General features: G+C 48.9%; 1 protein-coding gene and 1 long non-coding RNA gene across 2 annotated transcripts; one reads left to right on the forward strand and one right to left on the reverse strand.

Moving 5' to 3' along the window:
* Positions 1-204: 204 nt before the first annotated feature.
* LOC131729782 (potassium channel subfamily K member 4-like) lies at positions 205-6,896 on the forward strand. Its single transcript, XM_059019991.1, has 7 exons — positions 205-496; positions 1,455-1,748; positions 2,172-2,289; positions 3,012-3,172; positions 3,313-3,499; positions 3,673-3,809; positions 4,837-6,896. Exons 2-7 carry the CDS (start codon positions 1,560-1,562, stop codon positions 5,464-5,466), a joined length of 1,422 nt encoding a protein of 473 aa, XP_058875974.1. The 5' UTR covers positions 205-496; positions 1,455-1,559; the 3' UTR covers positions 5,467-6,896.
* Positions 6,897-8,145: 1,249 nt separating this feature from the next.
* Positions 8,146-13,032, reverse strand: LOC131729783 (uncharacterized). Its single transcript, XR_009323715.1, has 4 exons — positions 12,898-13,032; positions 12,200-12,253; positions 8,612-8,801; positions 8,146-8,350 (listed from the first exon to the last, which is right to left on the reverse strand). It is a non-coding gene; the product is annotated as an uncharacterized LOC131729783 (long non-coding RNA).
* Positions 13,033-13,273: the final 241 nt, after the last annotated feature.

A 13,273-nucleotide genomic window follows, 5' to 3' on the forward strand; every position in this document is an offset into this window, starting at 1 on the left:
GTGTGTCTCTCACTGTGTGTCTCGGTGTCTCTGTGTGTGTCTCTCACTGTGTGTGTCCCGGTGTCTCTGTGTGTGTCTCTCACTGTGTGTGCCCCGGTGTCTCTGTGTGTGTCTCTCACTGTGTGTGTCTCTCACTGTGTGTGTCTCGGTGTCTCTCAATGTGGACGCATGTTATAACACTTCATTATAATCCTGAAGCGAGGGAAGAAGGAATAGAAAAAGCAATAAACTTGATTGACTGACTGCAGCTGAGCAAAGCAGCCTAGCCTCTCCTCCTCCTCTCTACCCCCACTCCTCCCTGTCCCTCTCTCAGTGTAGCGTGTGTGTGTGTGTGTGTGAGCAGCACAGCCAGCTCCGTGTCACTCCAGGTCTCTCTGCTCTGCACAGGACTGCTGCACACCCAGCTCTGAGATCCTGCCTGCTGCCTGACTCCTGGACCCACTCCCTGTCTGCGGCTCTCCCTCTCTCTCTCTCTCTCCCTGTTTTTTTATATCGGGTAAGATTTAACGCATGCTTGTAGTCTGGAAATAAATTATTGTTTTTTAAGTGATATCTTATTCTTTGGGCTCCTGTGTATCTCTCTCTCTCTCTCTCTCTGTTTCTTTATATCAGGTAAGATTTAATGCATGCTTGTAGTCTGGAAATGAATTATTATTATTATTATTATTATTATTATTGTTGTTGTTTTTTAAATGATATCTTATTCTTTGGGCTCCTGTGTATCTCTCTCTTTCTCTCTCTTTATATCAGTATGATTAACGCACGCTTGTAGTCTGGAGATGTGTTTTAATTAATTAATTTGTATTTGTTTTAAATGATATCTTATTCTTTGGGCTCCTGTGTGTCTCTCTCTCTCTCTCTGTTTCTTTATATCAGTATGATTAACGCACGCTTGTAGTCTGGAGATGTGTGTTTTAATTAATTAAATAATTTTTATTTGTTTTAAGTCAGGGGTGTCAAACTCAGCTCCTGGGGGGCCGCGGTGTCTTCTGGCTTTCATTCCACCAGAGCTCTCAATTACTTAATTGGTCTAATTATTTGATTAACTGGACGCATTTAACACTTCTCTCCCAGGCCTCGAAATGTTTCACGGGTATTGTAGCTCGAATCAAGTGCGTTTTTAAAACCTTCAATTGTAAAAGACCTGGAAAAATATGAAAAACGTCAAATTGAACAAATAATGAGATCAACTGTGTTAATGGAGGGTTTAAGTTTGAATGAAAACCAGGAGACCCCGCGTCCTTCGAGGGCTGGAGTTTGACGCCTGTTTTAAAAGATATCTTATTCTTTGGGCTGCTGCGTCTGTGTGTGTCTCTGTTTCTTTATAACGCTTGTGTTTTATAAATGTCATATTCTTTTGGCTGTCTCTCCCTCCCTCCTCCCTCTTTCTCTCTCTCCCTCTCTCTCCCCCCCTCCCTCCCTCCCTCCCTCTCTCTCGCCCTCCCTCTCTACAGTGAGTTTTGAGCAGCCCGGTCGATGGCACGCCCCCCCTGCACCCCTGTCCCTGTCCCAGGTAGCTGGTTCTGAGAGTGGCGGGCAGGGGGAGGTCCCGCAGAGCCATGCGGAAGAAGACCCTGCTGGCCATCTTCACAGGGGTGCTGCTGTACCTGGTGGGGGGGGCGCTGGTGTTCCAGGCGCTGGAGAAGCCGCGGGAGACCCAGCAGCACGGAGACATCGCCCACAAGAAGGCGCTGTTCCTCGGGGAGCACGGCTGCGTCAGCCCCCAGAGACTGGACCAGCTCATAGAGGTGAGGAGGGGGGGACCAGACCAGCTCATAGAGAGGAGGGGGGGGACTGGGCTGGAGCAGCTCATAGAGGAGGGAGGGACTGACCAGCTCATAGAGGAGAGGAGGGGGGGACCGGACCAGTCCTTACAGAAGAGGAGGGAGGGACTGGACCAGCTCATAGAGAGGAGGGGGGGAACTGGAGCAGCTCATAGAGGTGAGGGGGGATGGGAGGGCTGGGAGATGCAGAGAGGGAATGGGAGTACTGGAAGGGACTGGGAGATTGAAGAGAGGGAATAGTAGAGGGTGAGGCTGGGAGAGACAGTTTGGAGGCAATTGTACTGATGTGTCCCTGTGTCTCTGTCCCTGTGCCCCCGTGTCTCTGTCTGTCCCCGTGTCTCTCTGTCCCCGTGTCTCTCTCTGTCCCCGTGTCTCTCTGTGTGTCAGGATGTGGTGGAGGCGGTGGGCTCGGGCGTCGACCCCGTCAGCAACTCCACCAACTTCACGAGCCGCTGGGACCTGCCGACCGCGTTCTTCTTCTCTGGGACCATCATCACCACCATCGGTAACACAGCGTCACCTCAATAACACTGACCAAGCACTGGAGCCCAAACGCTGCTCCTAATAACACTGACCAAGCACTGGAGCCCAAACACTCCTCTCAATAACACTGACCAAGCACTGGAGCCCAAACGCTGCACTCAATAACACTGACCAAGCACTGGAGCCCAAACACTGCTCCTAATAACACTGACCAAGCACTGGAGCCCAAACGCTCCTCTCAATAACACTGATGAAGGCACTGGAGCCCAGACGCTGGTCTGCTTGACTCGGTCTCTTCTAGTTTCAATAATCACACTGATGAAGGCACTGGAGCCCAGACGCTGGTCTGCTTGACTCGGTCTCTTCTAGTTTCAATACACTGATGAAGGCACTGGAGCCCAGACGCTGGTCTGCTTGACTCGGTCTCTTCTAGTTTCAATAATCACACTGATGAAGGCACTGGAGCCCAAACGCTGGTCTGCTTGACTCGGTCTCTTCTAGTTTCAATACACTGATGAAGGCACTGGAGCCCAAACGCTGGTCTGCTTGACTCGGTCTCTTCTAGTTTCAATAATCACACTGATGAAGGCACAGGAGCCCAAACGCTGGTCTGCTTGACTCGGTCTCTTCTAGTTTCAATAATCACACTGATGAAGGCACTGGAGCCCAAACGCTGGTCTGCTTGACTCTGTCTCTTCTAGTTTCAATAACGCTGATCTCCTTTCTCTCTTTGCCGATTTCCAGGATTTGGGAATATCTCTCCGAAGACGGAGGGCGGTCAGATCTTCTGTATTTTCTACGCGCTGATTGGCATCCCGATGTTCGGGTTTCTGCTGGCCGGAGTGGGAGACCAGCTGGGAACGGGCCTCCGGAGGGGGATCGGGAAAATCGAGGATGTGTTCCTGGTAAGGGAAAACTGGAAACCCCTTTCTGAAGGAGAGTGGCTAGCCATGGCTTGTTAAAGATCTCCAATCTCTCTCTCTCTCTCACTCCCCTTTTCTCTTCTCTCTCCTCTCCTACCCGCTTCTTTCCTCTCTCCTCTCAGAAGTGGAAAGTCAGCCCCACTATAATCCGCGTGATCTCGGCCGTGCTCTTCATCCTGATTGGCTGCCTGCTCTTCGTCGCCGTGCCGACCCTCGTCTTCCAGGAAGTGGAGGGGTGGAGCCTGCTGGAGGCCACGTACTTCGTCATCATCACCCTGACAACCGTGGGCTTCGGAGATTATGTGGCAGGTACCACGAGAGAGAGAGAGGAGAGGAGGAAACAACTCTAGTTGACTCAGTTTCTAGAAAGCTTGTTAGTTTTTTGTGTTTGTTTTGTTGGAGTGCTGTGTAAGACCTTGGTTTGTGTGCTGTGTACGTTGTGGATGAAGCTCACCCCCCTCCCTCCCTCCTCTCCCTCCCAGGCGATGCTGTCGAGGGGGGGCACTGGTACAAGCCGCTGGTGTGGTTCTGGATCTTGCTGGGAATGGCGTACTTCGCTTCCATTCTAACCATGATCGGGAACTGGCTGAGAGTGCTGTCCAAGAAAACACGAGCAGAGGTGAGAGAGAGCGAGCGTGATTCTGTGTGTGCCTCTGTGTGTGTGTGTGTGCCTCTGTGTGTGTGTGTGTGCCTCTGTGTGTGTCTGTGTGCACCTATCTCAGTGTGTGTCTGTGCGCCTCTGTGTGTGTGTGTGCCTCTCAGTGTGTCTGTATTTACTGTATATTTATACTGCCTTCCCTGTAGCCATGGTAAGAGGTGTAAATATTTAATGCGAGTCTGGCAGTGAGTTATGCTCAGTAAGAGTGTTAAACAAGCAGAGCAATTAATTAAACACGTCCACATATCATGCGTAACTCCTCTCCCTCCCACGCCTCTCTCCCTCCTCTCCTCTCCCTCTCATGCCCCTCTCCTCTCCCTCCTCCCCTCTCTCCCTCCTCGTCTCCCCCCTCTCCTCCTCGTCTCCCCCCTCTCCTCCCCCCCCTCTCCTCCCCCTCCCACGCCTCTCTCCCTCCTCTCCTCTCCCTCTCATGCCCCTCTCCTCTCCCTCCTCCCCTCTCTCCCTCCTCGTCTCCCCTCTCCTCCCCCTCCCACTCCTCTCTCCCTCCTCTCCTCTCCCTCTCATGCCCCTCTCCTCTCCCTCCTCCCCTCTATCCCCCCTCTCCTCCCCCTCCTCCTCCCCCTCCCACTCCTCTCCCCCTCTCACGCCTCTCTCCCTCCTCTCCTCTCCCTCTCATGCCTCTCTCCTCCTCTCCCTCTCACGCCTCTCCTCTCACGCCTCTCCTCCTCCTCTCCCTCCTCCCACTCACGCCTCTCCCTCTCTCCTCTCCCTCTCATGCCCCTCTCCCTCCTCTCCTCCCCGTCTCCCTCTCCCCTCCCCTCTCCCTCCCCTCCCCTCTCCCTCCCCTCTCCCTCCTCCCCTCTCCCTCCTCTCCTCCCCCTCTCACTCCTCTCCTCCCCCTCTCCCTCTCACGCCTCTCTCCCTCCTCCCCGTCTCCCTCTCTCCTCACCCTCCCCTCCCCTCTCCCTCTCATGCCCCTATCCCTCCTCTCTCTCTCCCTCTCCTCCTCTCCCCTCCCCTCTCTCAGATGGAGGGTCTCACGGCTCACGCTGCTAACTGGACTCAGAACGTGTCAGTGGATTTCCGGGGGCTGGATCTCAACGAGCGGCTCAACAAGGCGGGGTTGAAGAGGCGTGTCCGGCGGGCGAGGAAGAGGCGTGGCCGGGCCGCGGGGGAGGGGCCTGGGGGGGAGGAGGAGGAGGAGGAGGAGTATTACGAGGAGGAAGAGGATGACGATGATGAGCTGGACGAAGAGGAAGAGGAGGAGGATTCCTCTCCAGAGCGAGGCAAACGGGGCAAAAGACGACGACGGCGACGCCACAAAGACGACAGCGAATCGGCTTCCGGCTCCTCCGAGGGGTCAGGGGTCACGGAAGTGGAGGAGCTGAACCAGAAGAACCAGAACCAGCCCGTTCCGGACCTGCCGGACAACTCGGCCTCCTCCCAGCCGCTGGAGTACTTCGGAGAGAACCTTGCCTTCATCGACGAGTCCTCGGACACGCGGAGCGACAGACTGGACCAGGAGGAGCTGAGGAGGAGGAGGAGCAAGAGGAGGAAGAGGCAGAGGGAGAGGGGGGGCCGCAAGGAACCAAACGGGGGCCCGGCTACGGGCTGGGAGGGGCCCGGGAGGAACAGAGACAAAGGAGGAAACAACTGAGAGGGGAGGGGAGATGAGAGGAGGGAGTAGAGAGGGGAGGGAGATGAGAGAGAGAGAGATGAGAGGGGAGAGAGAGGAGAGGGGAGATGAGAGAAAGAGAGAGGAGAGGAGATGAGAGGTCTGGCTGACGTCTCTGCAATGATTAGGGTGTCTGTGCGAGTGATTTATGCATGATTCACTTCTTCAAAGCAGTCCTGCAAACACTTCAGTAAATCTGCCCTGTCCTTCGTTACGTCGGTCTCAAATGTGCAGTTTCAAAAGAGAACACACACACGAGAGCAAAGCATTACAAAAACACAGTGCTGCCTGGAGCCCTGCCTGTAGTTTTGAACTGGCTTGCAAGCAGCACAGACTTCAAGCGAAGCGATTTTTGCCCCCCCCCCCCAGTTGAGTGAAGCTTGTTCTAACAGAACGCTGCGGATTGCAATTCCCATCAACGACGGGTTGGGATTGATTTAAAAAAAAAAAAAAAACAGGGAATGGGGATTTGTAACTGGAGATGGGAGTCGATTTAAAACAACGAAAAAAACAAATGGAATTCAGTATGTTAACTTAACGTTATTGAGCAGCTATAATTCAGCTTTATGAAGTTCATTCTATATAGAGGGGGGATGCAAAACATTTGGCCATAGCTATATATATATATATATATATATATATATATATATATACAGGGCTGGGAACGAGACTCCCGCTGCACAGCAGTGTGATCCAGTCCTGGTTTCACTGGGAGTTTAATAATCAGACACACCTGAGCTTGTTAGCTAGACACACTGGGGGCTGATCAAGCTGGTAGCAGTGAAACCTGGACTGGATCACACTGCTGTGCGACAGGAGTCTGATTCCCAGCCCTGTGTGTGTGTGTGTATATATATATAATGTGTATATAATGTATATATAACTGCACGTTTCAGAGCTGTGTAGCGAATGGAAATACACAAAAGGGGAGACCTGAGGGATTTGCTCTGCTAGAAGCGACGCCCCAGTCAGCACCTGTCTGTTTTTTAATTGTAATTTTTTGGGTCACTGGTAACTGTTCTGTATTCTCTATATTCTGTGCCTTGAAAAATGAGAACGAAACCAAAAAAAAAAAATAATAATAATAAAAATAATTTAAAATAAAAATCACACAAAAAAACAAACACGTTACTGTTTGAAATTGCTCCTTGTTGTTTTTGTTTTTGTTTCGTTTTAATACAACGAGAATAAAACGAATGAGGTTGGGGGAAGCGATCCAGGAAGTGCAGGTGTAACAGAGAGCGATCAGGATTTCTAATTTAACAATACAAATACAAAGCAAATCTTTTCATTATCCTCATTTTATTAAAACTATTAAAATGGATTCAAATGGGCATCTAATTTCTTTTGGTCTAAAACTGACACGTGCTCGCTCCGTCTTTGTTTTGTTAAAATGACTGCGCAACAACCACGCAAGGTGAAGTAATGAAAGCAAGGTGGTGGGGGGGGTAGCTGCAGAAATCCATTCAGATCATCTTCAATCACAGAAGTGGACCAGGATGAAGAGCAAGCCTTAAAACAAACCTCCAGGAAAGCCAGCCGGAGTTACATGAAGTGAAATAGTAATGGGGTTTGGTTGTGGAGCGCGCGTGACTCGAGTGTGTTGAGGGAGGGCAGCTGACACACACAGAGTGACTGTAAACAAGAAGAGAGGCGCTCTCAACATTCAAGGCTGTATCAGAGGCATGCTGCCAATGAATACCATTTACATGTAGTGTGTGTGTGTGTGTGTGTGTGTCTCACAGTGTGCGTGTCAGTGTGTGTACATCTCAGTGTGTGTACATCTCACAGTGTGTGTGTCAGTGTGTGTACATCTCACAGTTTGTGTGTCAGTGTGTGTACATCTCACAGTGTGTGTGTGCTTGTGTGCACGTCTTACAGTGTGTGTCGGTGTGCTTGTGTACGTCTCAGTGTGTGTGTGTCTGTTTTTGTTTGTGTCTGTGTTTTTGTGTGTATGTATCTGTGTGTTTGTTTGTGTCTATGTATGTCTGTGTGTCAGTGTGTGTCTGCTTGTGTTTCTGTTTGTGTCCATGTATTGGTGTGTTTCTGTGTGTTTGTTTGAGTCTATGTATCTGTCTATTTGTGTCTGTGTGTTTCCGTGTGTGTCTGTGTGTCTGCCCGACTCGCAGCAGCAGCCTTATCCCACTAACACTATCAGTAACACAGAGCACCCCACCCCCCACCCCCCGCGGCACCCCGACACTGAGCTGTCAGCTGTGTGAGCCGGGGGGGCAGGTGTGGCGGTCGCACACAATCGAGTGGATTGTAACAGGTGCTGGGTGGTGATTGTTCTCATCATCGTGACTGTGCCAGCATTCACAGCACACAATGCATCCGCATCCACTATTGTTTCATTTGTATTTTTTCATGGGGGTGGATGCATGTTTTCATATAATGAGGTACACACGCACACGCAGACACACTGATGAACACGGACATGCAGACACACACTAAGACACACACACACACTGAAAAACACACACACACTGACACACATACACTGAGACACACAGAGACACACAAACACACACACTGACACACACACACTGAAACACACACAGAGACACACTGACACACATACACTGAGACATACATGCACACACTGACACACACACACTGATACACACACATAGAGACATACTCCAAATTATCATCAGCAATTTTTTTTAATTTTATTCTTTCTGAATGGAGAAATAACCAATTAAAAAAAAAAAACAAGCAGGCTCTTCAGAAACGAGGTGATGCTTTCATTGCAGCCGTTGATCTGAAGTCCTGTCGTGTTTGTTGGGTCTGTGGCTCGGTTCACTTCGAACCCGTGCAAACCAAGGGTCGGGGGTCCAGCCCCTGCTTTTTAATTCCAATGTCTCTGTAAAATCAATTCCCAATTCCCTTTTAATCAAGTCCCACGCGGGTCGCTGATCAAAACGTGCAATCCGCAGCATTCTGTCAAAACGAGCTCACAGAGGCAACAAATCACTTCGATTGAAGCCTCTGTTTCAGTCAATTCAACTGGCTTCAAATGACATGCTCTCTCTCTCTCTCTCTCTCTCTCTCTCTCTCTATATATATATATATAAACACTCACACAGCATTCAAACACAGAGTGGATACCTATTACAGAAAATACCTGAAAGAACTCCGGAACTCCGAGACACTGGACTGGAGACGTTCCGGAACACCTGGGCTCTGGTAACCGCGGCGACAGCGGCGCGTCCAAACAAGGTGACCCGGCTCCTCTGCTCCAGTATTTCACAATGGACGATTCAGAACAGACGCCGTCCACCAGGTCAGTGTCATACAAACCGGTTTCATTTACGCTAAAAACGAGAGAGAGGTTTTTATACATTAGGGGTCTGGAGCAATAACTGATTCTCCCCTCTCCCCGTACCACAGTTTTATATCAGCTAGTCTGTGGTGTGTCTGTGTCTCTTATAATATGTTTCTAAGTGTGGGGTGCGTCTCCCTGTGATCGTGTTGAGAGTGTGTTTCGTTCTCTCGTCTCTCTGTGTGACAGACCCTCCCTCCTCCCTCTCCCCGTACCTCAGTTTTATATCAGCTAGTCTGTGGTGTGTCTGTGTCTCTTATAATATGTTTCTAAGTGTGGGGTGCGTCTCCCTGTGATCGTGTTGAGAGCGTGTTTCGTTCTCTCGTCTCTGTGTGACAGACCCTCCCTCCTCCCTGTACCTCAGTTTTATATCAGCTAGTCTGTGGTGTGTCTGTGTCTCTTATAATATGTTTCTAAGTGTGGGGTGCGTCTCCCTGTGATCGTGTTGAGAGTGTGTTTCGTTCTCTCGTCTCTGTGTGACAGACCCTCCCTCCTCCCTCTCCCCTCTCCCCGTACCTCAGTTTTATATCAGCTAGTCTGTGGTGTGTCTGTGTCTCTTATAATATGTTTCTAAGTGTGGGGTGCGTCTCCCTGTGATCGTGTTGTGTTTCGTTCTCTCGTCTCTGTGTGACAGACCCTCCCTCCTCCCTCTCCCCTCTCCCTGTACCTCAGTTTTATATCAGCTAGTCTGTGGTGTGTCTGCGTCTCTTATAATGTTTGTGTCTGTCCCTCTCTCTAGCTCCTGCGGCAGACCTGCGGGGTCCCTCTCTCCCCCTCTCTCTAGACCTGCGGGGTCCCTCTCCCCCCCTTTCTCTAGACGTGCGGGGTCCCTCTCTCCCATCGCAGAGGAGAGTGCGGAGGAGGCTGAGGCTGCTGCCAGTGTAAGCAGGAAGGAGACACACAGCTCTGGCCAAACAGTGTTGTAGCACCCAACAAAATACAGACTCTCGCAGCATCTAAGAGAGCAGATTCCCTCATCCTGCTGCCTTGTGCATTTCCATTGGTTACAAATGTGCAGTGTCACATCTATCTATCTATCTATCTATCTATATTAGACACACACAGCTCTGGCATAAGGTTTTCCTTATAGAATGAACTCACTCAGCTTCATAGAGTCCAATGAAAGCTGCTGAATAATGTTCCCTTGTTAACATATTGAATTCCACCCCCTCTATATAGAATGAACTCACTCAGCTTCATAGAGTCCAATGAAAGCTGCTGAATAATGTTCCCTTGTTAACATATTGAATTCCACCCCCTCTATATAGAATGAACTCCCTCAGCTTCATAGAGTCCAATGAAAGCTGCTGAATAATGTTCCCTTGTTAACATATTGAATTCCACCCCCTCTATATAGAATGAACTCCCTCAGCTTCATAGAGTCCAGTGAAAGCTGCTGAATAATGTTCCCGTGTTAACATATTGAATTCCATGTGCTGTAAGTCTTTTTTATTGCTAAATCAATGTTTGTCTGTCTGTTCTGTTGACACTAAACTTGTTTTTTTTCCCCTTCCCCAGTCCACCACTCCCCCTGCAGACACCTCTAAGGGTGAGTCTCCTTCTTCAGTCTCGCACTGTGTTCTTGCTTCAGTCGCTCGGAGTGGCTCTGTGTTCGGTCCGCCTTCCCTCGTTCCATTCACATCATGTGACAGCGTGACCCCCTCTCCTTTCTCCCCTCTCTCCCTCTCCCTCTCCCTCTCCCTCTCTCCTCTCCCTCTCCGCTCTGCAGATCCCTTCAGTATGATGCATGCTGTGTACGGGGTGACGAGGCACTTAGAAAAGTGGAAAGCAGCACACAAGAGGGGCTACCACATCGACCTGCTCACACAGGTGAGATACACCTGCACACACACACAGGTGAGATAGACCTACCTGCAACACACCTGCACACACACAGGGGAGATACACCTGCACACACACACAGGTGAGATAGACCTACCTGCAACACACCTGCACACACACAGGGGAGATACACCTGCACACACACACAGGTGAGATAGACCTACCTGCAACACACCTGCACACACACAGGGGAGATACACCTGCACGCACACACACACAGGTGAGATAGACCTACCTGCAACACACCTGCACACACACAGGGGAGATACACCTGCACACACACACAGGTGAGATACACCTACCTGCAACACACCTGCACACACACACACAGGTGAGATACATCTGCACACACACAGGTGAGATACACCCTCACACACACACACACACTCAGATTTGTACGCATGTTAATCATTTGTGTGAGTTTTGCGTTTCGATGACTCTGTTGTGCTTTTTAATGATCATTATTTTTCTTGTTTTTAACTAATTGTTCACAGGATCCAACCTACAAGACATTTATCATGAAGCATGAGGTGGCGTGCAAGACGTCTGTGAGTCTGTGTGTGTGTGTCTGTCTGTGTGTGTGTTTGTGAGTCTGTCTGTGTGTGTGTGTGTGTGTGTGTCTGTCTGTGAGTGAGTCTGTCTGTGAGTGTGAGTCTGTCTGTGAGTGAGTCTGTCTGTCTGTCTGTGAGTGTGAGTCTGTCTGTGAGTGAGTCTGTCTGTCTGTCTGTCTGTGAGTGTGAGTCTGTCTGTGAGTGAGTCTGTCTGTGTCTGTTTGTCTGTCTGTCTGTGAGTCTGGCTGTCTGTGAGTGTCTGTCTACTGACTCCCTGTGTGTGTGTTTTAATGTGTCTTAATATTTCTTAATTCAACTTGTCTGCATTCTAATTATAAATTAATGTAAGAGCTGTGTTGAGTCTCTCTCTCTCTCCCTCTCCCTCTCTCTCTCTCTCTCTGTCTCTCTCTCTCTCTCCCTCTCCGTCTCCGTCTCTCTCTCTCTCTCTCTCTCTCTCTCTCTCCCTCTCTCTCTCTCTCAGATCCCGCTCCCTCTCGTTTGCATCATGGAGCTGGAAGCGGTGGCGATACTCCAGCGCACAGTGAAAGGTAATCAGGACCGGACAGCGGGAAAAACAAAACAAATTCTGACACGAAAGGCCGGGTTGCCTGTGTGTTTGGTCAGAGACCTCATTATAATCTGGTCTGTATTGTTTAATCATTATTTTTTTTTCCCCACGGGTGAGAAAATAGCATTATTAACGGCACTTCGCGGTCTAAAAAACACATTCACAACTGGTCGTTTTTTGTTTTTTTCCTCTAGAGCAGTTATTGATAGAGACGGTGAAAAACCGCCACAGACTGCGACTGTAAACCAAGACCGCCGCATTGGGACAATAAACAAATTATAATGATAATTACAAGATCCAAACGCACTCCTGTGTGGGGGAGACCCTCATTTAATTTTAAACCTCGTATCTCTCCTCACCCCTAATCGCTTTCTCTTCTCCCCTCCCCTCAGATTATCGACACAAACTCGGGGCTAAACATCACCTTACCGTCGAAGTTCAGCAGCGGATCGACGATCTGCAGATGCGGGTGTCCCGGAAAATCTGCAACGAGGAGCAGCAGCACGCCGAGGCCCGGGGCGGGAGAAAAGTGCGGGAAAAAATCGAGAAAACGTTAACAAAAATGAAAGAGGAGAGAAGCGAAGAATGGAAATAATAATAATAATAATAATAATAATAATAATAATAATAATAATAATAATAAAAACGAATTTTGTCTGAGTGTGTCTTTTATATAAGCGTATCAAAAATAAATATTTTGACTTTTTGCTCCCAAATTTTCGCGACGTTTTCGGCATGTTTAATAGTACACTCAAACTCACATCTTTAAAAACACAAAATTCAGCCAGAGTTGTCATCCTTAATATTTATTACTGCGATATAATCAATAACATTTGCGAATTATTAAAAAAAAAAAAAAAAGACATTTATTAAAATATAACAAGACACTGGTCTCAGCGCAGACAAAAGAAAACTCTGGAAACAACAATATAACAAATTATATATCTACCATAAGCCCTACCACCTAACCCCTAGACTAACCCAAAACAAACTATTATTATTATTATTATTATTATTATTAATAATAATATCTGAACGCCGTTTGTTTGCCCGCGCTTGGCTTGGTGGACACACATCAACGGTTTTGAATAATAATAATATATAAAATATAAAAAAATAATACCTACCTGGTAACCCTACAGCCTGTGCAACCGTGCGCCTGACGTTATTTTTCATATTAACGTCCTTGAAATTCTTCTTTTTTTAAATAATCTAATAGCTCGGGACGCTGAGAAACTTCAGCTCCTCCATGTTGATGGATATTCGAGTTCATCAAGACGTGACGTATCCCACAGCACGGACCTGATTGGCTAGACCCAGATTGGCCGCTGAGGGAAAATGTTTGAGCGGGAAAATATCGCTCGCCCGGGAGATGCTGCTGCGCCGCGCGGACACTTTTCCGTTTTTTTTCGTCAATGTTTTTCACTCTGTTTTGAAAGATGAGAGATATGTGCGGCATTTTCCCGCTCCTTATGTGTGTCCTACCCATGTAGTCAGAGCCAG

Source organism: Acipenser ruthenus, unplaced genomic scaffold (assembly GCF_902713425.1).
Source record: "Acipenser ruthenus unplaced genomic scaffold, fAciRut3.2 maternal haplotype, whole genome shotgun sequence".
Lineage (NCBI taxonomy): Eukaryota > Metazoa > Chordata > Actinopteri > Acipenseriformes > Acipenseridae > Acipenser > Acipenser ruthenus.

Excerpts from the sequence above, each read along its gene's own strand:
- LOC131729782 (XM_059019991.1), top strand. The coding sequence starts at position 1,560 with ATGCGGAAGAAGACCCTGCTGGCCATCTTCACAGGGGTGCTGCTGTAC. Across the intron at positions 3,173-3,312 it reads AAATCGAGGATGTGTTCCTG|AAGTGGAAAGTCAGCCCCAC; the intron begins GTAAGGGAAAAC and ends CTCTCCTCTCAG. Across the intron at positions 3,500-3,672 it reads CTTCGGAGATTATGTGGCAG|GCGATGCTGTCGAGGGGGGG; the intron begins GTACCACGAGAG and ends TCTCCCTCCCAG.